The 25,429-nt window shown below is 38.4% G+C and overlaps 1 protein-coding gene across 1 annotated transcript; it reads left to right on the forward strand.

The window, feature by feature from the left end:
- Nucleotides 1–3,148: 3,148 nt before the first annotated feature.
- On the forward strand, nucleotides 3,149–25,389 carry FAM168B (family with sequence similarity 168 member B). The gene is made up of 7 exons (XM_007432284.4): nucleotides 3,149–3,422; nucleotides 9,652–9,732; nucleotides 10,455–10,538; nucleotides 18,190–18,332; nucleotides 18,850–19,027; nucleotides 20,025–20,152; nucleotides 20,987–25,389. Exons 2-6 carry the CDS (start codon nucleotides 9,663–9,665, stop codon nucleotides 20,135–20,137), a joined length of 588 nt encoding a protein of 195 aa, XP_007432346.1. The 5' UTR covers nucleotides 3,149–3,422; nucleotides 9,652–9,662; the 3' UTR covers nucleotides 20,138–20,152; nucleotides 20,987–25,389.
- The last annotated feature ends 40 nt before the right edge of the window (nucleotides 25,390–25,429 follow it).

Below are 25,429 nucleotides of genomic sequence, written 5' to 3' on the forward strand. Positions count from 1 at the left end.
TATGTGCCTGCTGATGGCTGACTTGTACCAATAAACAGAACAAAAAGAGCACAACACCTCCTCACCAGCAATCAACACCCAGATAAGCAGGGATTAACACCAGGATTAACACCAAACAATCAAGCAGGAAACAATACCCTAATCAAAGAACTACCAAGAAAAAACAACACCCCCATCAACACTGATAGGGCAAGTATATAAACAGAAAGCAAGCCACACTCCCTTCTAGCACTGAAGGTGTTACCTAGTCGGGTAACAAAAGGTCTGTAAGAAAACAACCAAGCTCAGAGAACCCCATGGAGTCTACAGTTCAACCCTGAGCTACATCCATTCTCTTCTATTAGACTCCTATTTGCCAATGTTAGCCCCAGAAAATGTACTTCTGAAGACCTGAAGTAATATACAATCCAGCTTATGATGCAGTCATCCCTGTCTTGAATCAATAAGTGTCCCTTGGAGAGTTTTTAAGCTACACAATTGCTGCTTTTTAAGAAGGCTAGTAATACCCACCATATCATTTCTAACGGACACATGCATGTTTCCTAGCCAGTAAGAATGCACACATATGAATGTTGGCAATTGAACACACACATAACTGCACTCATCCATACATATAACTGCTGTGACTATATATATGTCCATGTGCCACATAGCCATCAACAAGTCCTACAGGCAGAGCAAACTGGAAGCATATATACTTGATTCTCCTGTAGGAAACTAACAATCACATGAGCCAATGCCTTGATAGCAATGTTTTTATTTGCCAGAACTTGATGCTCTGATGTACATGGAAGCAGGGCTATTTGTCCCTGGAAAACCCAGGGACCGATGGATGTCTTTCCATACAACCAAGTATCTTTGGGCACAACATACATCTACTGCACTGGTGGCTTATAAAGCTGTTATTTAGTCATCTGGGCCCATGCAAGGCAGCATGCAACTGCATGTTCAACCAGTGCAGGAACATGGTGGAGAGTGTCTCCGGAAGATTCGAGGCACAGTAACGCTGACTCAGTACACGGTTGCCTGTGGCTGATGAAAATGTGCATGCCATCACCTCCTGTGTACTACTATACAACATCTGTGAAAACAAGGGCACGTTGGGCTATCCACTGATGTAGTACACAGGTCACAAACAGTGGGTCATCAAGGGGAAGAGTACTGCCCCTGGAGTCAGCACCACATTGCTAAGGGCAGAACTGCTTGTGCAGCTCTCTTTAACAGACTCCATACCCTCACACACATATGATGACTGACCCTCATTCTCTCTTCTGGGTGCAAACACTCATCATATTGGTTGACAAGGATAAACCTGAAGGGCAGTGGTCAGGCTATATTTTATTATGTCAAGCATCATCGGTATTTCCTGTAAAGGGAACAGCAGAGGTGAGCAGTTGTGGCACTTGAAGGCATGGCCCATGAGGAGCCCTGTGCTCTGACCCAGGCCACCAAAGTGTAGCTTCCCAGCATTAGATACTTTGGAGCCCTCCATCTTTGCACATCCCTACCATCCAGACCCAGTGGAGGTGACAGAGAAAAATGCTACAGGTTGAGACACATCCGGGCCATATGCCTGTGGATGGCTACATGACACAGAATAACAGAAGCATTATCTCCTTGCCTACAAACCACCCTTGGGGAATTTGTGGGATTTGTTTTTTAGCCTTGGGAGGGGAAGATGCACTGTGGCAGGCAACCCTAGGGGGTTTCATGACCTCTGGCACCACAGCCCAAAAGGGCTGCAGAGCAGTGCAAGTGTGAGTGTTTGTGGCCCAGTAGTCCTTTGAGTATGGCCAATAGCAACCCACAACCTCCTCATGGTTTGAAACTGTGGGAACCTGTCATTTTTTCTCTCCCCTCACATATATGGTTTCCATGTCACAAGCCAGGCAAAAATTGCAGAGCCTTCCTTTGAGGCACCTGAACTTTTTTTTTTAATTGCTTCAATATATATAATTTTTGTAAGATCACTGTAGAAAAGTAAAACAAGGAACTAACACTCCCCATTTGCATCTTCCTTGTGTTTCGAGGCCACAATTTTACAGGGATAGTTTTCATTCAGCCAGAAATACAGCATTGGCTGATAAACTACAGCTTTATGGGTTTGCATCCACTTCTCTATGATATAAACCCATTACTGAGCTTTGATAGTGCATTAACACCCCCCATCTAGATTAAATGCCTATTCGTGTTTGGTAAGCTAAAGGGCTTCAGAAGCACCATCCTTGCACATAATGTTAAAATATCTTTAATGTGCACATTTTATTTTCAGTTAGCTCATATTAATAGGCAAAGAGCTTTCAGGCTGGCACATCTCAGTATCTTATTTTCAGTTTTATTGGAAAATACTGTAATATCTCTCTCTGGATAAAATAGTCAGCAGGACACACACTTTTGTGCAGTCCTTACTGAGATTCTTGCTTCATGTATATTTTGTTTTAAAGTGCCTTATAGGATAGAGAAATTTAATGTAGTTTTTTTCTACCTTTTCTACATTGCAACAGAATACTGCAATTCTGTTTCTGATAAAGTAGCTATGTTTTGTGTAATTGTGACTATAGTAGGTTAACAACTGATCAAACAAATTTTGTTGTATAGGTGGCAGCATATTTACATTGTACAGTAAGTTTACAGCAGATATTCTGAATGTATATTTTTGTAGTTGGTCTTCAAAAATTAATACTAGCAGCAATAAATTTATCTGTTCAGCTAACTACGGATCCCAAACTATTTTACCTGAACTTCCTTAAGAGAGAAAGAGGTACTAAAACGACGTCCCCTGAAGAGGTTATCCCGGTATGTCCTTTTCATGTGTCATCATTTTGTATGACTTCTGCATACATAACCTTTAAAGAACCTCCAGTCTCTAGTCCTATTCAGCAACTCTTTTTACAGTACAATGTAACTGTGCATAGAATTGTGGCCTAAATTATCGTGAACATGAGTCTAGATTGCTACACAGGAGCAACTCTGAGTCTCTAAATACGCAGTTCTTTTGCTTTGTTTTGTAAAAAGAAAAAAGAAAAAAAGACGATGCCGCTTCCATTCGCAACCAAGAGGAGGACACCAAAGCCACTCCTGCCACGTGACTAGGGCAGCCGCGTCTCTCTCGCTCTCTCTCCCCCCGCACGTGACAGCAGTGCTAGGCTCGCCTTTGGGGGCTTCAGACGTGTGCGGCCGTCGTCCGTCCTCTGCACACAGCCGACGAGCGGATGTGACGTTCTGGGCTGCTGGGTTGCTGCGCAGTTCTCCGGAGAAGAGAGGAGAACGAGACGGCGAAGCGCAGTCGGGAGGGATTCGTTCTTGCGGCAGCTTTCGGCGGCAGTAGCCCTCGCCCAGGCTTGGCCCCCTCCCGCCTCAGGCCCCGAGAGCGAGAGAGCGACAGCCGGGCAGGGGCCGCCGCGACCAAGCGCTGCTGTTCGGTGAGTGAGGGAGCGCCGCCTCGGCCCCTCCCCTCCCCTCTTCCTCAACCGCTGCCGGAGGGGAGGGGGCTGTGGGTCGTTTTCAGGATGGCTCCCTCTGGCTACCGTTGCCGATGGGGCCGTCACGAGCGAAAGTCGGCCTGGGGAGTTGCCTCCCCTGCTCCCGGCCTTCTCCCTCTTCGGCGTTGTAGTCTCCGCACAAGGCCTCGGCGGGGGATGCTTCGCCGAGCTGAGGCCTCGGCGGCAGACCCCGCGTTTGTGGGCGCCCCTGCGCTCTTGGGCCCGTTCTGAGGTGCCCGGTAGGTAGTCTTCATGTCTCTTGGCCTCCCCGCTCTGCATCTCATTTTGAATCTGCAAGGCGATGCTCGCAAAGAGTGTAGATTGACCTCGCTGTTCCTTCCTTTTCGAGAGGCTGCTGCTCTGAAGGTTTTTTGGGGGGAGCGGCTTTTGATACCAAGCTGGGAGGTGAAGCAGCCGAACAGTTTCTTGGAGGTAGAATAAATCCCGATTAGTTAGTTTACTGGATTATTGGGGGCAGCTGAATCTAATTTGGATTTCAGTCTTGACAAATATTTACATAAGAATTAAAACAGATTTGTATTCACGACGTTTGTTGAGAGACAAAATCATGCTCTTATGTGTTTTGGGGGACACTAAACTTGAACTGTAGGTGCTTCAACTCTAATCTGTCTTAGAGTTCTGACATTTTTATATATGGCCTTTTCAAACTAGTTTATAATCATTCCAAGTGTGGTCTGAGCTGAGCTGAATAAGATATGTTTCTTAAATGCAGACTCTACACATTTTATTTCTAGTTTTCTTACCCAGAATTTGGATATATTCTGGTTGTATATTTGAACAACTTCCAGGAAGAAAAATGCATCTTTCAGAAAACGAAATTTGAAAACTGAAATTTCACTAGTGTAGTCCTAAATTAGATCTTTATTCAAAATTAAAATGGTGGGCAAATTGTTGTGTAAAATCAATTATTGTCATTGAGTTCATTGTAAAACAGTGAACATATGCATTTCATTTCTTTATCCAGTTTCATCAATAGCTATTCGTAAAATGAAGAGTGTATAAGTAATTTTGTTTGGATTGCTGTAGATGGTTGCATTTATCATTCTAGTTCACTATCACAAGATGAGCTGATAAAATCAGTTGTGTGTCTGATGTTTGAGTTGTTTTAATAATGTTAATATTAAGCTACTGGCAGTTGCTAGGACTTAAAATGGACAGTGACTGTATTTCTACAGCAGACATACCCATGGTTTTCTTGTCCAGTTGCTTGACCAATTGAACTATAAAAATTCAATATTGATTGGGTTCACACAGTGTGTCAAGCAAAAGTAGTTGACATACTTGACATACTGGTTCATTGTATTATATGAATACAGCCAGTAATAGGAAAAACTTGGGCAGTGCTGTGAGTGCTATTTGTTTTGTGTTCTGCTCTGAAAATGGAGGAGGAGAAATTCTTGTAGACTTTAGATTATGGCATCAAAACAGCTGTATAGTGTCCTCTCCCTGGAGGGAAAATTAACTTGATGATTTTTCAAAAATCAAGTTAATTTTCCCCTCCTGGGAAATTAGTCCCTGAAGAAACATAATACCTTACAAATGTATGTCATTTTTTATAGCCTTATATATTAACTCTCTTATTTTTGTTGGGAGAATATAATGACTTGCTAAGACCTTGTCTTTTTCAGTTGTTTGTACATTCAATTCCACTTAAAGACTTGAAAGCATGGAGATAGAAAAAAAATCAAGGGGAGGGAGTTTATTTTTCCCCTAACAAATGTTCCCCACTTTGAAGTCTATTAAAATAATTCATATGAAATGCTTTTAAGGTAAAGTTTTATTCATTTAAACAGTGTTTATGTAAGATCATCAATAGCATTACACACTGATGCAAACTACAAAAGAATTTGGTCTTTGCAAAATTAAACGTCAAGTAACCTGCGAGTCCATAATTATGTGAGACTGTCTAAATAATATACTTTTGATTGATAACTATAAAACTTTTGGTTTCTATTTTCAGCTTTATTTTCCACCTTAAAAAATGAAGATTCACATGCTTAGGTAGCGTAGGTTGCAATAGTATCTAATATTAGGATATTTTGCTGCTACCAAACTAAAGCAGTCATATATGGTACTTAATCTGGAAGGGACCAACTAAGCATAGTGGCTCTTGTGAGTAGGATTTTTTTAAAAATCTAAGCTTCCCTGTGAAGGGACCTAAATTTCATAAATAGAAATGATGAATGAAATTATCATCTGTGTGTTTGATGCTGGGCTAAAATAGGTGTGTTTGAAAATATAAAAGCTGCACCTTTCAATTTTTTTCCCAAAATAATGTAGGGGATCCATATGGGGAAGTTTTTCTGTATGGGGAAGTTTCTAGATTCAGGACATCTAGAAACTTATATCTCTTATTTTAAGCAGAAGAATCTTCTCTAATTTTATGGCAAATAGAACTGTCATCCAGAATTTCTCTCTTGCTTTCTCCCTGTTTCCTTCTCTCTCTGTGTTTGTGTGTGTGTAGATGTACACACACAGATGTCATCCTAATACCTTTTCTTACCTTACAGGGAGACCAGCTATTTGAATGAAGTGTTCTCATAATATTTTAATTTTAAAATAATGCTTATATGTTGACATTTGACTTGCTGTTAGAAAATATTTAGTCAAACGCTTTTTCTTTAAATTAACTATTTGGATTTTGCAGATTTAACAGGTGATTAAATATGGTTGCAATACTTAAGTTGATAGCAGTGTCTTTTTGCCTGCTCAGATAGAATCTTGCAAATAAGCATATACTTGTATGATAAAGCTCCATAAATCATGAGGCAGTGTCTTCAATGGATTGTATATAGGTCAGCCTTCAGTCTGAAAAGAGGATGTTTTAAAACACACACATGTATGTTATATTTGTAAGTGTATACCTTCTATCTACCAAACATTTATATCTCAGTTCAGTTTATCCTACATAACTTTACAACAAGCAATATGTATTTTTTATCCTGAAGCTTGTTTTCTAATCTTGGGCTTAAACCATCAAATTGGAAAGACATCACTTGAGATCCATGAGCCCACACATAAAATATTTGTTTTCCACTGGCTGTCATTACGATTGTGAAAGTAAAATACTTGTATAGTATTTTGTAAAATAGAAATGTCACAATTGTAGTTTAGTTTAGTTTCAAAACGTGGACATTGCTCTACTTAAATATTAGGGCTGGAAACAATAATGCTAATATCCTGTGAAGTAAGATTCCTGCTCTTTTCTTTGACCTCAATTCTGCACACATTGAAGAAAAATCACTACAGTTGATTTCAGTTATAACTACAATGCAGCAGACCATACTTATTCATAAATAAGTATAAATAAGAGTGGTGACTTAGTTCTAAAAGCTCTTGGGGTAAAATCTATAACAGAGAGTGGATCTACCAGATTGGACTATGGGTGACTGCAGTGCAACTGTATTCTCATGGCTTGGCAGCTTAAGACCATCTGTCATTTTAAACACTTGAATTAGTGGGGCTTGAGAGGCACAGAACAGAAGATAATATTTGGGGTCTTTTGATCCACTCTATGGTCTCTGGCATGCAGGTTTCTGCAGGGCTCTATCTTGGCCTTTATCATTCCTAATAGGACTGTGCAAAGCATTTGAAAGGAGCAGCTCAGAGAATGCATTGACACAAGCTAAGCACCCCTCCTCAAAAAGGTTAAAGAAGCCATATTCTCTGGAATCATTGGAGCAGCTGCTTTGAAGCAACTCTGTCATGTTACTGCAGTCAGTTGGGAAAGCTTTTGAAGCAGTTGAGCTGAGAATGTAGCTGCTTTAATGCTTCAAGGAGGGGTGTGCTTCACTCAGGCCAACTTATTTTGCAAAGCATCTCTTTTGAATGTTTTGCATAACCCTTGTTTCTAGCAGTTAAATAAGTTGGGATAAGTTATCCTAATGTTTTTAGTAAAACTGAATGCTGATGGTAGTTGTTTGGAAAGCTCCAGAATTTTTGAACAAGTGTTTAGAGCTCTGCTTCTAAATACAGTGAAATTTGAAGTTATTTGCCAGCTAAAACTTCAGTTAGAGAAAACAGTCTCTGTCAAGCATGCATTACTTGCATCAAAATTAGTCTAATCAGGATTGTCTTTGAAAACTATGTGGAAACTTTTGCTAAGACAGTCTGGCCAGTCAGACATACTGTAGTTCACTGATTCAGTATTAGTTGTCCTAATTATGATTAATTTTGTAGGGCTAATTCAATGCCATGTTTGACTAATAAATCCTAAACCTGTTGATGGAAGAATGGGTTTTTTGGCAACCTGTCTGTACCACTATAGAGCTACCTGTCCTTTGACATTGAAAATTATCTTTGACTTATTCTTAATATTAGCTTGGTTTGGCAGGCAGTAGAGGTAGGGCTTTTTCCCATTAAATTGAACGAATTACTCCAAAAGAGAAGCATGGTTGGTTCCCCAAGCTGGAATACTTTTTTTAAAAAATTAAAACCTGTCTATTCATAATTTAATACAATTCATGCATTTCATAATTCATGTTGCTGCCATATTGCTGAAGAATTAGAAATGCTTCTCATACAAAAAGGGGGGAATTAGACACATTCTTGCAGGTTAAGGCTATCAGTGGTCCTTAGATGAGCCTGATTTAATTGTAAAGTTCATGGATTCATCTGAATGTCACATTGATGATATGAAGCTAAATGGATGTTCAGTAAATGAAGGCTGAAATCATATATAAAAATTAAGTCCCATTACAGTGGAATTCCTGACTAATTGTGTATAACTACATTCTAAGATTTCAATTCTGGATCTATGTACTTCGCCAGGCTGCTTTTGCTGAATTCCTGTGAGCAAATTTGGTAGTCACAAAAAATTAAAAAGCAATTGGTTATCTGTTTACTACTGTAATAAAAGTTTAATGCACATTAAGTAGTTTGAAGTCTATTATTAAACGGGTTTTTTTCCATTTAATAGCACAACTTCTTGTTGAAATCGAAGGATGGATAGAAATCTGCCTCTGTACGTGTGGGAGATTAGCATAATTGAGAAAAGCAACATTCTGCTCTAACTGATAAGCAGAAAGCTGCAAGTAGAACAGAAATTCTCTGATTTCATAACAACACAAATGGATACACTACAGGATTATAATATTGTTATTTACAGACAATTATTTTTATGAAGTGCAGAGTAATAAAATATGGAATACTAGTTTCATGCCTTTTACATATAGCGTACTTTGAATTATCTAATAAAATTTGTTCCATGATAACTAAATCCAACTGGCCTTTGTGATTCTATAAAACTTTAAATATTTCATTAATATATGCTATAGTTACATTTCAGGTTCAGTTACATGTATGTATGTATGTGGGTGCACACACTTTCCTATGTCTTACAACCGAATATCCATAATCATATTCCTAAAAAATATTTTATAGCAACTGTAATCTTACGGATTACAGAAATTGCTTACTCATCAATGTAAAATGTACTTGTAGATATCTCTTTTGTTTGCAATTTTAAGTGTACTAATTTATTAAAATATTTAATAAAGTTCAGCACTTCAGACTCATGCAGAAAGGTGCTTTGGAGCATGCTTGGTGCTTTCACAACACCTTCCTGGGACTTATTGAAGCATTTGCATCTTTTCATACTATTGGATGGCTGCCCTCCGCAGCTGAAGCACAGTCACAAGAAAAGATGTTTGCTTTAAAGAGTTGCAGAGAGATGCTACATGTTTGCCAGTAAGGCACTTTTTTGTTTTCAGATCTGAAGCCCTGTGGAACCCAGATATTTATAACTCACCCTATATTCAAGGTATTCAGGAGAGAGTAAGCCTGTTGAAATCTGAGACTGAATAAACTTCAGTCTCAGAATTGCACTGTTAGAGATATTATCAGTTAATCTACTTGGTACAATATAAATGCCACTCTGAGAAAAAAAAAATTTCAAATAGCAGTACTACTTTCACTGTCTTATTTGTTTGTGAATACATGATGTACTAGGTACTAACCTAGGTATTCTACTTTTTATAGTATATAACCGTTTCAGCTAATAGGTTTGTCACAAAGAGATTTTTTTCAAAGATGTGTTTTGCAATATTATCATATTCATAGTAGAGAAGGGTACAAAAGATAGCAGATTTGATGAATTCATACTGTTAAAGCATTATAGTCTACTAATTGACTGACTTTTCCCTTTCAGTTATTGAAATCATGAATCCTGTTTATAGTCCTGGATCTTCTGGGGTTCCCTATGCAAATGCCAAAGGAATTGGGTATCCAGGTATGTAACTGAATCTCATAAAACATACTGCTGTTGTGGTTCCTATTTATCAGATCAGATGCTATATTATCTCAGTTATGAATCCAGTTTGTATGAACGATTACTACAGTCTTCCCCAACATGGTAGCCTCAAGATGTATTGGGACTAAGTTCCCAGAATTCCAAGCATATTTGGAGAGTTCTTTGTTGGAGAAGGTTGAGTAGCTTTCAAGAAGATATTGACTTGGGAGTGTGCCATCAACTTTTTTTCCTTTTTACATAAGGGCATGGAAATTTTAAACAGGAGTTCTGATTATGTGTGCCTATGCTGCTTAGTATGGAAAATGTAAAGTCGTGTTGATGCTATATTCCGTCCTGTGGCCACAAAGTCTAGGACAAAGTCTAACCCAACCTGGGTTCCCACCAGATGTGTGGAGCAGTTCCCAGAATTCGTTGGCGTAGCCATTGTTGGGAATTCTGAGTTGCAAACCACAGCTATGGAGGACATCCAAGTTGAGCAAGGCTGTTTTTGAAAAGCGTTGATGTGGCTAATTAAATAAATAAATAGTTCAGGCATTTAAATAATATACCTTATATGGCAAAATATAAAGTATTGCCTTGTGCTATAGATTGTGATTATATTCATTTAAATTATTTTTATTAGTATTAAGTTTGCTGGATGATAGTACTTTACAAGTAGAATATTGATAAATCTGAAAATAACTTTCAACTGTTCCTTTCAGCTGGATTCCCAATGGGCTATGCAGCTGCTGCTCCTGCTTATTCTCCTAATATATATCCTGCAGCAAATCCAACATTCCAAACAGGTATATGGTAGTACTGTAGAACTGAGTAATTTAAATTTTAAGTTATTTCAAATATTGAAGCAGAAGAGGATACATGTTGACATCTGTGGTAGAACGAGTGACACGTAAACCCTAAGTAGCCAAATACTTTCTTGCAGGACCTCTGTGTCTGAAAATGTCAAACACAAAGGCAACAGGGAAATTCCATAATATTAGTTCATGCTGGACATTCCTTCATTGGTTAGATTTGTCCATCTTATATTTTAGAAAAGCACAGTAACACACAGAGGAACAGTCGTGTGCTTGTATGTAAGTGGGATTTGGGTGCCTGATTATTTCTTGGAAATATAATAGGTATGGGCGTTGGCTTCAGAATAACATTTTGGCTACGTTTTTGATAATGGGAACACATAGTCCATTTTCAGGAGCTCAGAGTCATCCTTTTTCATGATGTGGGGAGAACAGTTCAAAACTGACCAGGGATGGAGTGCCTTGCTATATTAGCTCTCTTTCTGTTACAATTATGGAGTACCTCGTGTGTTAGTTTCAAACGCTCTCAAAGGCAAGATTTTATGTGCTGCAGCAATAGAATTGAAGTTCCTTCTGGGCATTGTATTAAGTTCTGACAAAATGGTCCTTTCAGGCAAGGATATCAGGAACAGGATTGGACTTAAAGCCAGATCATATATCCCTGTTCCCCTCCAAAGTAACTGGATGTCATATTAGGACAGGCCAAACTAGAGCCCACTTATGGCTTCATCTCCATAGAAACAGTCCTTCAAAACACCAGAGATACTTCTAGATCAGTGTTTCTCAACCTTGGTAGCTTGAAGATGTGTGGGCTTCAACTCCCAGGAGTTGAAATCCACACATCTTCAAGCTGCCAAGGTTGAGAAACACTGTTCTAGATAATTCCCTAGAAGCCATTTTGCCCCAGATACATATTCACCATCATTTCTTGGACTTAGCACGACAGCCACAGATTGGCAAGGTTCACAAGTACACAACTGCCACAAAGAACAGGGAACAATTATCCTGGGGAGATTGAGTTTTTATGGGCGGCCCTAAGGGTTGAATGGAAGGCTGGAATAACAGGAATTTTTCACTCCTCTTGTTTGTCCTATGAGATCAAAGTTTGACCATTATCAGGAACAAAGCAGTGCAGGTTTTTCTTTCTCTATACGCTGATGTACAAGCTATATTCCTCTAAGTTTGTGTATTCCTGATGATTGGTCAAGGAATTGGTGCATTAAAGGACTTCAGAGTGTTATCTGTTCACTCAGTGAAATAGGATACACTAAGGTATCTGATCTACCTACCTCATGAACTGAATTCTGTTTCACTTACTGGCATCTTCATGCAGTTGTTGCTATAAAGGTATGGAACCTTCCACTGTGGTTTTAAATCAGTGTTACGCTGATTTATTTGATGGAAAACAATAGTAAATTGAAGACTGTGCCACCCCAAAGAGGAAGAGTAGATATACCCACATACACTTTTCCCCACCTTGTCAAGCAAGCTACAGTTGAACTTAATTCTGGAAATTTCCACTCGTGTGCATTTATGCGTGTTTGCAGGTGTGAGACAGAGATTTTTATAAGTGTATGCAGGTATCTTTGTGCAGGCCAAGGACAAAAAATAATGTTATATTAATTAATAACTGCCAGTTAAAATTACTTGTTTATAAAATATAGTACCCCATTTATAAAATTAATTTCTGGAGAACAGCTGAAGTGCCAGATTACTAGAAGAAGGCAAAAGTTGTCATTCTTGAAAAAGGAGAATCTACAGAACTACTGACACTCGGTCTGATATTGATATCTGAACAAATTGAGAACAGATGATAAAGCAAATTATCTATAAGCATCTTGAAAAGAATACAAGGGATTTTCAAGAACAAGTTTTGTCAGATTAACCTTGTTGATCTGATAAATTTTTAATAGATTGTGTGAATACTGTAGACATGATATATCTTGATTTCAACAAAGGATTTGACAGTACCCCATGACATTCTAATTAACAAGCTAATTGTGAACTATAAGGTATAACAAGTGGCTGTAGAACTGACTTGGAAAACATTGAACGTTCCTCAATTCTGTGTCAGACTGGAGTAGGTACTGAGTGAATGCCACAGGGTCCAATCTAGTTCTTGTACTTGTCAACATTTATATTAATAATTTGGATTAAGAGGTAGAAAGTATGGTTATCAACTTACCTGGTGACACAAAATTAGGTACAGTAGCTAATATACCATAGAAGACAGGGGGAAAAAAATCAGAACTATTTTGATAGGATAGAAAATGGGCTGGAAATAATAGAATGTAACAGACACAAATTCAGAGTTCTTTGCTTAGGAAAAAGTAGCTCAGATGCACAGGTGTAGGATGGGGAAATACCTGGCTTGATAATAATGCTTATTAAAAAAAATATCTTGGAAAAGCAGTTCATTTTAAGGTGAATATGAATCTGCGGGGGTATTTGACTGCAAAAAAGGCAAATGCAGTTTTAGACTGCATCAGCACTGGTATAGTTCCTGAATCAGAGGAAGTAATAGTTGTACTTTATTCTTCTTTGGTCAGGCCCCCATTTTGAGTATTGTGTCCAGTTCTGATTACTGCATATTGAGGATTCAGACAAACTGGAACAGGCTCAGAGAAGAGCATCGTGGATGATCAGGGGACAAGAAACTAAGTTCTGTGAAGAGAGATTGAAGAAATTGGGAATGTTTAGCCTTGAGAAACGACTCAGGGGGGCATAATAGCATTCTTCAAATGCCTGAGAGGATGTCATACAGAAGAAGATAAAGACTGTTCTCCAATGTTCCAGAGTTCAGGATGCTTAATAATGGATTTAAGTTACAGGAAGGCATATTCTGATTCAATATTAAGGAAAAAAATGTAACAGAGCATTTCAATAGTAAGAGCAGTAAGAGCAGTTCAGTGTTGCGCTGTAAACACCTCCAGGTTGGTAGTATGTGTGCAACAGTATGTTGGGTTGCAAGATAGTCTCTAGATTAAATATCCTAGCTTGCATAGAATAGTGTGAATGTGCTTGGGGTAAAGGTGGGCCTTGGTTGTGTTGGTGGCATATTACTCAAAAATTGCCAGAACTGACAGATACTGTCTACATTGTTAACAGAGAATTCTGCTTCTGACACAGGCATGACTAAGTCTGATAACATAGTCTTCTCTCTCATTCTTTTATGTGAAAATCTTGATTGACCAAAGCTATGATAACTGGCAGAGATCAATATGGACCATGGCATGTGAAATATTGTAATTTGGAACATAAGAGGAGTAAATGCTTAAGAACAGGAATGTAATAGAATGGAAGGAAGGAATGTTATATGTCTGTAAACTAAGAGGAAAGTAAAGATGTAATAGATTGGAATGAGATAGTCTAAATACATGTAGAGAAGTACAGGTAGTCTTCGCTTATTGACTGCTTGTTCAGTGATGATTCAAAGTTGCAGCAGTGCTGAAAAAGATTTACGACAGGTTCTTGAAGTTACTACATCATAAGTCAAGTGCAGTCATGTGATTTTTCACTTTATGACCATGTCGTTTAGCAACATTGCCAGTCCCAATTGCAGTCAGTAAGTGAGGACTACCTGTAAAGGAATAGGTTTAACTATGAATTAAAATGGGCTAAAACGTACGTTAGAAAGTATAAATTTATATTTTCTAATATACTAATATGAATTCTCATTATACAGAGTGTACCAAAAGTCAGCCCCCAGGGGCAATATTATATAGATTTCATTAAATGTTTAAATTGGTTGTCGTTTTCTTCTGTATACTTAGTTATTTGTTTGATTATAACCTTTGAACATTCCTAAGTACAGTAACATTTTTGCTGAAAAAATATTAATTGATAGAACATATTGTGGTTGGCCTATGGGGCCTGATTTTTGGTGTACTCTGGAGTACACATTAATGAAAACTGGAATTCATAAGTTGGTGATGGTTGCATGTGAATGGTGACAATGAAAGAATAAGAGATAAGTTTGAAGGGATCCTGCAGATTCTGAATGGGTACACTTTGAGAAGAAGAAGTTATTCTGTTACATGACAGGAATGGATGAGCAGGAACAAGACAAAAGAATATAGAAAAAAATTATTGTGCCATTCAGAGACTCAGGGATGAATGAAAATTGTAATTGTTTAATGCTAAACTGTTTTTTCTAAACAGTTTCAAATATGTGATTTAAACGTAAGTATTTATGCATACACATGGAAAAGGGATGAATTGAAATGCATCATTGGTTTGAATGTGTATGATGAAATTAGTAAGGGATACAACCATGATGAATGGTTTTGAATGTAGAACAAAACATTTTTGGGTAGTGTCAAAAGTTGATGGAGGAGAAAAAATTGATAGGGAAGAAAAGGAAAAGAGTAGAAATAGTGAGAAAAAAGAGTGAGAAATAGAGGATTGCAGGAAGAGAAAATATAAGTCCTAAATGAGAAGATAACTATAACATTGATTAAGCTCCCAACAGAATGAATGGAAAACAAATGTAATGGAAGAGGATGTGAAAGTTTCTTGGAAGAAGAGTGAAAAGAATTATGGTTCAGAGTGCCAAGAAATGTGTGAACTTAAACTAATGGAAAATATAAACAAAGGATACTTGGTAGAATGATGAAATTAAAAAAGTTGTGGATGAGAAAAAAATGCATGAAGAAAATGATGGCTGAAAAATGAGAATGAGAGAAATGTATAATACGTATATAGAGAAAAAAATGGTTGCAAAGAATGTAGCCAAAGAGAATAAAGGATGGTTAAGATGAAAAGAGATGGAGAAAAGGCAGCACAGTTTTGATGGAAACAAAATGTTTTGGCAATGCACAAAAGGACTACACAAAGAACCTCCAGCAGAGTGAATGATTTGCAATGAAATTGAGGTGAAGGAATGCCAGAAGAAGTATTTTAGAGCTTTTTAAGGGGATTATAATGATACATTGAAGAGCAGAATATAAATGAATATTGTTAAATGTTATTGATAAAGAGAACATCCATGATGAAGAGAACATCCCAACTGCTGTAAGAAAGTTGAAAATGGTAGTACTGCAAGTGTAGACAGTGTATCTAAAGAAAGATTAAAATATGTAGAATGAAGCTAGATTAAAGGGTAGGAAAAAGTAAGGGGGAAGAAACTGAATGATGAGGTAACTGGACAGGAAAGGAAAGAGAAACCCTATTTAGGCATTATAGAAACTAAATTCAATAGGCAAGCAGCCTCTCTCAATCTATTTTCTAATTTTTTCAGTTGATGTCAGATGATCCCATCCCAATCCCTAAATCAGAATTCGAGACCACAGATCTATATTAGAATGTTCCAAAATAAACTGTAAAATCTAATTTCAACCAGAATAAATTTAGCATACAATAGTACAGGTAGTCCTCAGTTAATGACAACTTGTTCAGTGACTGAAGCTACAACAACACTAAACGAGTGGTGCTTATGACCAGTCCTTGATGTTTGGGCCATCCCAGCACTCCCGCGGTCATGTGATAATGATCTGGGCACTTGGCAACTGGCTTGCATTTATGACAGTTGCAGTATCCCGTGGTCATGTGATCACAATTTGTGACCACGGGATAGCAAACTCGATGGGGAAGCCAGCAGGGAAGGTCGCAAATTGCTTGGGTAAGTCTCCCCCACCCATGCACACACCCCCACCAGCCTGCTGCACCTGCCACCTGCATACCCTTGCATACCCTCCCTGAGCCTCGAGCTCATCCCACACCACCTCTGCCACCTGCACACCCTCCCTGAGCCTCACTGTGTTTCTGTTGCGCCACCTGCACACCCTCACACACACTCCCTGAGCCCCACCGTGTTCATGCCGCACCTCCCCTGCCACCTGTACCCCTCCCTGAGCCTCATGGCGCTTGCGCCATGCCGCCCTGGCCACACCCCCACCCAGCAGCAGCCACCCCAAATCGCGCTTGTGCTGTGCTGTGCCTCCCCACCACCTGCTCACCCTCAAGCCTCGCTGCATTTGTGCCACCCCTCCCCAGCCACTCATGCATCCTTCCCAGCCACCCATGCACCCCCTCACTCCCTCTCCCACCTGCAGCAGCCACTTACCTGCCTGCCAGCCTACTTGAAGCCATCTGGGACTTGCATCTTCCTGCTGGCTTCCCCACTGACTTTGGTTGTTAGAAGCCAGCAGAGAGTTGTGAGGAGGTGCTCGCTTAAGGCCCTCACTTAACAACGGCAGTGGGGACCGCAGGGATTGCTGTCACTAAGTAATGACATCGCATGACATCGCACTTTACAACCACATCACTTAGCAACAGAAATTCCAGTCCCAGTTGCCGTCGTAACTTAAGGACTATCTGTAAACAGTTTTTATCAAACTTTACAGTGGCAATAATCCAGAATTTATGACAGTAGCAGTAATCTAGAATGTATTTATTTTTTTATGCCTTAACATACTGTGCATATTGCGAGCCTCCCAGAGTCATTGGGAGTCAGGGAGTCAGTAATAAATAAATAAAAATAATAAATGACATAGGAAGCATTACTTTTTACATTATGCTTATTTTGCATTTCTAGATATTAAAAGCTGAATACTTTCTTGACTAGGCTTGATCACTGCATATATTTTACTGTTCTGTTTGTGCTTATATAGGTTCTATCATCGGGCATGGGGGTTGAGCCTGCAGGATGATTGTACTGGTGGTTGTGGGTTTGGTTTGGTTTGGTTTTTAACCTTAGCTGCCAAATTATATTTATTCTGATATTGTGATGTTGTTCTAATACAGTGGTACCTCTAGTTACGAATGTCCTCCTTCCGAATTTTTCGAGATACGACCAGATCCGGCCCCAAAAATTTACCTCGACTTGCGAACTCGCCTCGACTTACGAACCGGATCCGCAGCCATTTTCCGCCCGTTCCATGTGGTCCGCGGCCATTTTTCCACCCGTTCCATGTGGTCCGCGGCCATTTTCCGCCCATTCCACGTGGTCCATGGCCATTTTTCCGCCTGTGCCACGTGGTCCATGGCCATTTTCCACCCGTTCCACGTGGTCCACGGCCATTTTCCGCCCGTGCCATGTGGTCCGCGGCCATTTTCCGCCTGTTCCACGTGGTCTGCGGCCCTTTTTCCACCCTGACACGTAGTCCGCAGCCATTTTCCGCCCCTGACACGTGGTCCGCAGCCATTTTTCCACCCCTGACATGTGGTCCACGGCCATTTTTCCGCCCCTGACACGTGGTCCGCGGCCGTTTTTCCGCCCCTGACACGTGGTCCGCGGACGCCGGAACGGATTAATGGTAATTACATTGAACCTTATGGGAAAATTTGCCTCGTGTTGCAACCAGAGTCACGGAACGGATTAAATTCGTAACTCGAGGTTCCACTGTATTGTGTTTTTAACTGTTGTTAGCTGCCTAGAGTTGTCATGATGAGATGGGTGGCCATATAAATTTAAATAAATAGATTTAAATTTTGTGGAACTGGGCATAAATTCCCTTCTGTTTTTGCTTTTTTTTAATTAGAAAATGAAATGGATCATACTAATTCTTACTGCTTATTAATCTGAATACTGCAAATTATTGAAGCATATAAGAGTTATGGTATATACATGTGCATGAGAGTTAAGGAGATTTAACCAAAGTAACTCAACACAAAGTTTACACTTGGATATCTTTTAATATAGGTTATACACCAGGCACACCATATAAAGTCTCTTGCTCACCCACCAGTGGTACAGTGCCTCCTTATTCCTCATCGCCCAATCCTTATCAAACTGCAGTATATCCAGTTCGAAGTGCCTATCCACAGCAGAATCCATATGCACAGGTAAAAAGTGTAGATTTGTTCTTTGTGTTAATTATGTAACAGCTGAAACTATGCTGTTTTCTAGATTCTTAGTGGTGTGGTGGTTTTTTGCAGGGGGGGTATAATCTTTAATCATATTTGTATGTTATAAATCAGAATTGCAGTGAAGTCTGGCTTACAGTTGATGATCTCCCCACCAAAACAACATGGTTGTTGGCTTCTTGTTTCTGGCTTGTTTGGAGATACAAGCCAGAAATTCTGGTTAATATACAACTAAACTTGTGCTTCCCAGTTAGTTCAGGTTGATTATTCTATTTTGCTTGAGCAGTTCAGTTAATCAGGAATAGTTTTGAGAGAACTGAAAACTCATTACTAATGAACAGTAATGAGTTTTGGTTTTTTTTCCTTTTTGAAGGGTCTGACTCTTACCTGATGTGTAAATATAAAATAATGGCATTTCCTTGAAACCGTGTGGCCTTTTAGTATATATCAATAGTAATGGAAAGAATGTTAGTAAACCAACCATTTTTTTCAACAGCAAGGCACTTACTACACACAGCCTTTATATGCAGCACCACCCCACGTAATCCATCACACTACAGTTGTGCAGCCCAATGGAATGCCTGCAACTATGTATCCAGCACCAATTCCACCTCCCAGAGGAAATGGTGTCACTATGGGAATGGTGGCTGGGACCACAATGGCAATGTCAGCAGGTATGTGAATTTTCTTTTATTCCCACAGTCTGTGAGGTGGCATTGGTATTGTAGAGCACTTGATACCCATTAGTGTGGCCAATCAGGTGCTACATATAAATTCTTAGATAACCAATGGTAAACAGATAACCTCTTCAGGACACAGAGATGACATTCTTGATTCTTGTAGCTAATATTAACCTTTTGACTATCAAACACATTTTAAAATGGCAGCTCATCTGTGACAATGAACCTCACAAGTAAATTGTATACAGGCAGTCCTTGACTTTCAACCACAATTGGGACTGGAACTTCCGTTGCTAAGCAATGCAGTCATTAAGTGAGTTGCGTCTGATTTTACAATACTTTTTGCTGCAGTTGTTAAGTGAATCGTCATTAAGTGAATCATGCAGTCATTAAGTGAATTCGCCTTCCCCCATTTGCTTGTCAGAAGCCCCCTGGGAAGGTCACAAATGGCAATCACGTGACCCCGGGATGCTGCAATGATTGTAAATACATACCGATCGCCAAGCACCCAAGTTTTGATCATGTGACTGGGGATGCTGCAGTGGTCATAAGTGCAAGGACCAGTCGTTAGTCACTTTTTTCAGCACCATCATAACTTCGAATGGTCGTTAAACAAATGGTCGTAAGTTGAGGACTACCTGTACTAAGTATTCTGATTTGTAGAATATTTATTGGATGTCTGTCAAAGTGCAGAAAGAAGCTTTAACATGGTCATGCAAGAAGTGAATTATATTTTGTGCCATGCCCTTAATATCATTTTGATTGGGAATTCTGAGAATTACAATCCTAAAATATTTGGAAGACACAGGCTGTGGAAGACTGATATAAAGTGCTAGAGAAGCAAAAACAAGACTGAGGAGTCTGCAAACACAGTTTCTTTAAATTCTGCAACAGAAATTCTGGTGGCTATGCTGACTTCCAAATTATTTCTAAACAATGAAGAGTACTAATTATGAAGCAATTAAGTGTGGAAATATTTTTCCCTCCCCAGGTACCTTGTTGACAACACATTCCCCAACTCCTGTAGCCCCGCACCCAGTTACAATGCCCACTTATCGAGCTCCAGGAACTCCAACCTATAGTTATGTGCCCCCACAGTGGTGATTACCATTGCCCAGTGTAAGTATTGGTATATTTACAATCATAATGATTTCTCTAGTGTAGGACTATAAAAAGTCAGGCTGGACTAAGATTTTCTGACAGTTTTGACAGGAAGTGTTCTGGAACATACCAGCTCTGAATGAAAAATGTGAGCTTGTTTGTTGGAAATAATGTTTTCTACACATGACTCTTTATTTTTCTAGTAAAAGACTTGTATTCTTAATGAGAATTCATACATGATTTTTCATTCTGTACAAATTAAGTTGTTGATGTACTTGGGTAAGTAACAATGTTCATTCACACTGTTAAATAACTTTATTTTGAGCTTTAAGTTACTTGGATATTTGACACTGGAATTTTTGAATTCAGATTAGCCTAAAAGTTGTGCCGTGACAATAAGAATTAGCTATGAGTGATTTCTACTTCTTTTGTTAATATAGCACAGTAGGAAATATGGTCGAAAATATCCCCTACAAAGCTCCTTCCTTCCCCTAATTGAAACATGCTTTGGGTAACTACTGATTGGCTGAACTGGTATGTTTACTACTGAAATGTTTGCATTTTGTATTTGATTATTGTGATGGAACAGCCATATAAACATCCATATAAACATTTTTGTGAAAATACAGTGATCCAGAAAGGTAATGCCAAGGAGACAGAAAAATAAAAATCTTGCTGCAGGATACAAATTTTTAAGCTGCCTATTTTTTAATAAGTGACAGTCCTAAGTGGAGGCGTAACTTCTGTGTTCAGTCAGTGAGTGATAGGTGTGTTTGGAATGAGGGATAGAACTGGTAGCATTAACTACTATTGAGCTATTACTTAGCTCCTTTTGTTGTCTTTTGAATGCAGATTTGAAGATGGGAGATATGCAATCAAGTAACTGAGGTTTAAAAGTTGGTGCTGAAGCCTTCATGCCTCCAACCAGGACTTGTTTCTTCTGAATGCTTGCAATCCTTTGCTAAACACTAATTCCACTGAAGACTTCCCAGTGCTGCATATCTTACATCTTGGAACTCCAGCAGTTAGTCTTAAAGCAAATCCTGTTTTGTGGACTGTCTTGCAATTTTTAGCTAATTATAATGATTAAAGGGAGTATAAATTTATTGATTCATATCTAGTTGAATGCATGTCTAAAACTCGCAAAGCTTGCTCAACCTACCTGCTGTGACTGATGCAAAAACTGTCATATGCAAAATCCAAAGGAGCCGAAAAGTATTTTACAATTTGTATCACTAATGCACTGTTGTAATGTATGCAGGGTCTTAAAGAGGTAGAATTGTGACAGTGATTTTTTTCATCGATATACATTAGCAAGTGTGTTAACCTTTTAAGGCACCAGGTAAAGGGGGAACAGTTTGGTGGTGTTTTTCTTTCTGGTTCAGTGACTGGAAAATGACTTTGTAGAAATCTTACAAAGGAACTGTTTATCATTTGTAAGTTTTCCTTTCCATTTCCACTTTTTGGATTCAGTGTTATTATGGACATTCTCAAGGACAAAAACATTACGGGAAAAATATGGTTAACAGTCTTGCTATCTAAATCATCAATCATAATTGGAATGTTTGGTGGAAAATCATCTGCATAATGGTTTACCTCCTAGAACAGTCTTAAATGATTGATGTTAGTGATTTCCACACTGTTAGTAAAATAAAATTTTGTTCAAGTTTAGGTCCCCCCCCCAAACAAAAATGTACTCACCTTGGCCAGATTAAAAAAAATAGTTTGAGCAGCCTGCTTTTGTAAAAGCATAGTCATATCAATATTTCAGTAGAAAAGAATTCAACATATTCTGAAGAAAATGTCCATTTTTGATATATTAAAGGGGAGCAAACTATTTAAATCATTTTAGTGGCTTGTTTTCCTTGCAGCATGGATATGAACAAAGTGTGGAAGCAATTGTTAGGATATACATTTTCATAAAAATAGGACTAAATTAGAAAGTGATCAAGTACAAAGATTCTCATTGGTAATAGTATTCTTTTGGCATAATCTTGGGCATATGCTTTTTTACCTCCTAAATTGCATTTGGAAAAATTGGAATTAAGAAAACAGATGCAGTATTTCATTGCAGTGAACCACTTCTGAACTCCTTGCCTACAGCTTTGAGTCTTCATAGAAGTACCTCAGTCAATGCTGTGGGGATATAGGGCTAGTCTTGGAACCAGTTTGTGTACCAAAATTATTATGGGATTTTTTTTAAATTTTATTTTAGGTTTTAATTTCAGTGCTAAAAGCAATCAAGGGCTTTCTTTGAATTGGCACCAATTATTATTTTTCCCCAGTATTTCCTGTCTGCAATAAATAGTGTAGTCAAAGGTTAAAATGTTCCATTTTAAATTTAACATTTGTAGATTAGTTTATAGTATTGGTAAAATATTTGCAAGTTGTTGGTGTGTTTTAATTGTGAGACTGAGCATCCCTTATTTTGGGATAATCAGTTTTTAAATCAGATCTTGCAACTACTTATAAGTAGCTTGGAAACTGGTTTTAGTACTAACATCCTATTTTTGTTCCCTGGGGCAAGAGGCTTCTATGCCTCAAATCCCTTTGAGGACAGGGCCTTTAGGACATTTAAACAATAACATACTTTTTTTTTTTTTTTACTTAAGATATATTTTCTTTGGATCATTATATGACACCTTTATCCAAATGCCAGTGACACAACATAATCATATGTATTGTTACATTTTAATCTTGAGCACTTATTGCAGCCTAGAAAGTTCTGTATCCATAAAACAAGCAAATTCTTCTCTCTTGCCATTTGGGTCTGCTTAGCTATTCCATTTGTAACTTCATTTCCATGAAGTTAGTCATCTTTCTGAAGAGTGCTCCTTAACTTAATGATTATTCAGTATGGGCACTTAGTCAGTGTAGCAGGCTTTTAAAGTAAAATGTTTCTTGCCACATTATCACAGATGTGAGTTTTGAAAATTCAGTTATGCCAGGGACATGTTGAAAATAAATAAAAGCACTGCTGCCTCTAATCTCTTTACTTAAATGTCCTGAAGTCTATAGCTAACGCAGCACTTTGTAAATGGTAAAGACAAATTGTAATTTATTCACCTCAAGTTTCAGATTTCTAAATGCTTCCTTGGTTTTTTTTTTTTTTTTAAATACAGTGATAGTGACAGCCTTTAGGTAATCTGACTTTGAGCACTTTTTTCTGAGTTATGTTATGGGATTCATCTGCAATGGAGGATTAGTACTTCTTGCAAAAATTACTGCACCTTCCAGAAATTCTAATTTGGGGGAGGGGGGAATGGGGCAATGACATTTTATTGGAGATAATTCCATACCTCCAATAGCGTCAGTAGGAAAGTAACCAAAAGCACAGTGATGAGAGGATGTATATAGCTTGGTATATTGTTGCAAATAATTAAAAAAAGCATGAATATGAAACTGAAAGTTTGTACTTCAAATGGATGTACTAGACAGGGGATATTGTGGAATTTTTTCTCCTTCTGTCTGTTAGTTCCCTGTTTAGAATTCCTGTGTGGGAGGGTGGGTGAGGTAAAGCCTCTAATTCTTAGTATGTGGTTGCATTGAAACTCTCCAGAAAGCTTTAAAGGGGGTTAATGCAGCAGAGACAAGGCTCCAATCAAGCTGCTTCCAAACAAATGCAGCCTCTAGACGGGAATACAGTAACATATTACAGCAATAACAGAGAAAACAAAAGATCTGAGTTTAATTTCAAAGGCTATGTTTTTAAATAATACTGAAGACACTGTTTAGGAGACATTCTCAAAGCAGATAACACAATATTCTAAGTTTGGGTTTTGTTTTTTTGTTTTTTTGTTTTGAAAAATAGCAAAATAGTCACATTCTACAGATACTTTATATTTGGCCAAGAAACTTGTAGATGTAGTCAGTGGTATTAATGCTAACCAACTGACAAGAAACTAAATCTCCCATTTTTAATCGAGGTGATAGATGTATAACTAAAATATTATTGTTGATATACAGACATTGAAATACTCTGAGAAGCTCATACGTTACCACGAAAGGTGTCTTGATGCCACGATGGAGATAATGGAGGGAAGAAGGTTTTTTTGCTTTATTTGGATTCTTGAAACGTAAACCCAGTGAGAATATCGTTTTTAATTTGTCATGACTAAAATTTGACATAGGCTCCATATAGTAATATTCCATGACCATCACAAGTAGTTTTAACTTCAGTGGAGAATTTTGAATTTATTAGGAAAAACTTCCTTTGTTCCTATGCGTTTGTACTGAGCATTCCTATTGCTTGGTTATGGAGTTAAAAAACTTAAGTTAATTTTGTTGCAGTTAAAATGCAGGAAGCAAAATATTTTCAACTAGTTTGTATTGCAATGTTGTGTTGATACTATGAAGCAACACCCAACACTGGGTGTCTGTTCTGGGGCAAAAAAAATAGGCATTGATAATTTTCTGTTAGTGAAGCTCAGCATTGCATTCTCTATTAGGTAGTTTGTTAATTAAGCAAATTCCCTGTCTGTCTCTGCCTGCAAACACTGAGTCCCAAATCTAGAAGTCTCTTTGTGATTTTTTTTTAACCTGTGCATAAAGTTTGTTTGCACTTGGCCTTCCCTATTGTCTTACATAAAGGAACAGCTCTGCATAGTCATTCCTTCTCAATTTATCCAACAGTCCCATCCATTTGGAATAATAACAATAAAAGAGAGAAAGCTGTGCAGGCAAGGGAATTGCATTTATATTAAGCATTTAATTCTCTCTTGGTCAAGCTGCCGGTCATGCCATTCAGTAGAGACTGAAAGACAGCAAGGGGCAGGTAACGGGGGGGGGGGGGGGGATTATCAGAATTCTTGAGCTGTCTCTTCAGCCTACTGAAGACATTTTATTGGTGTTTATTAGATACTGAGGTAGTTATTTAAATCAAATGGGCACTCTTTCTAAAATGACATGGAAATATTTGAGCATCCCAATATCAGAAGCCAATTTAACATACCAAGATAGTCTGAACAGTTTGACTTCAAATTCCCTGTCATCAGTATCTCTGTGACTTTTTCCAATCTGATATGACTTTTGAGCACTTAGCAAGCAAACCATGGAAGCTTCACTTAGCTTGCTGCTGTACAGACTTGTTTTTAGTAGAATGGATTTGTTAGTGGGATTTTATTGTAGTGCTATTATTGGCTGCCCTTGTGGGGTGAAAAGGGGAGTGCATGCAACAGAAGTGCAAGAGGCCCCAGTAATAGTGTTGTTATGAAATAGGCACAGGTTTCCTTTTTATATAACTTTTTTTTTTTTTTAACTGTCTTAAAACAGTTGTATTGGTACTTTTTCCCAAGT

This window comes from Python bivittatus, unplaced genomic scaffold (assembly GCF_059951505.1).
Source record: "Python bivittatus isolate LINGU-HERP-01145 unplaced genomic scaffold, Pbiv_v1 ctg000980_np1212, whole genome shotgun sequence".
NCBI classification, from domain to species: Eukaryota; Metazoa; Chordata; class Lepidosauria; order Squamata; family Pythonidae; genus Python; species Python bivittatus.

What these genes read in the sequence shown, in the direction of transcription:
- FAM168B (XM_007432284.4), top strand. Translation starts at nt 9,663, where the DNA reads ATGAATCCTGTTTATAGTCCTGGATCTTCTGGGGTTCCCTATGCAAAT. An exon ending in CAAAGGAATTGGGTATCCAG is followed by an intron (nt 9,733 to 10,454) that starts GTATGTAACTGA and finishes TGTTCCTTTCAG; the next exon opens with CTGGATTCCCAATGGGCTAT. An exon ending in CACAATGGCAATGTCAGCAG is followed by an intron (nt 19,028 to 20,024) that starts GTATGTGAATTT and finishes TTCCCTCCCCAG; the next exon opens with GTACCTTGTTGACAACACAT.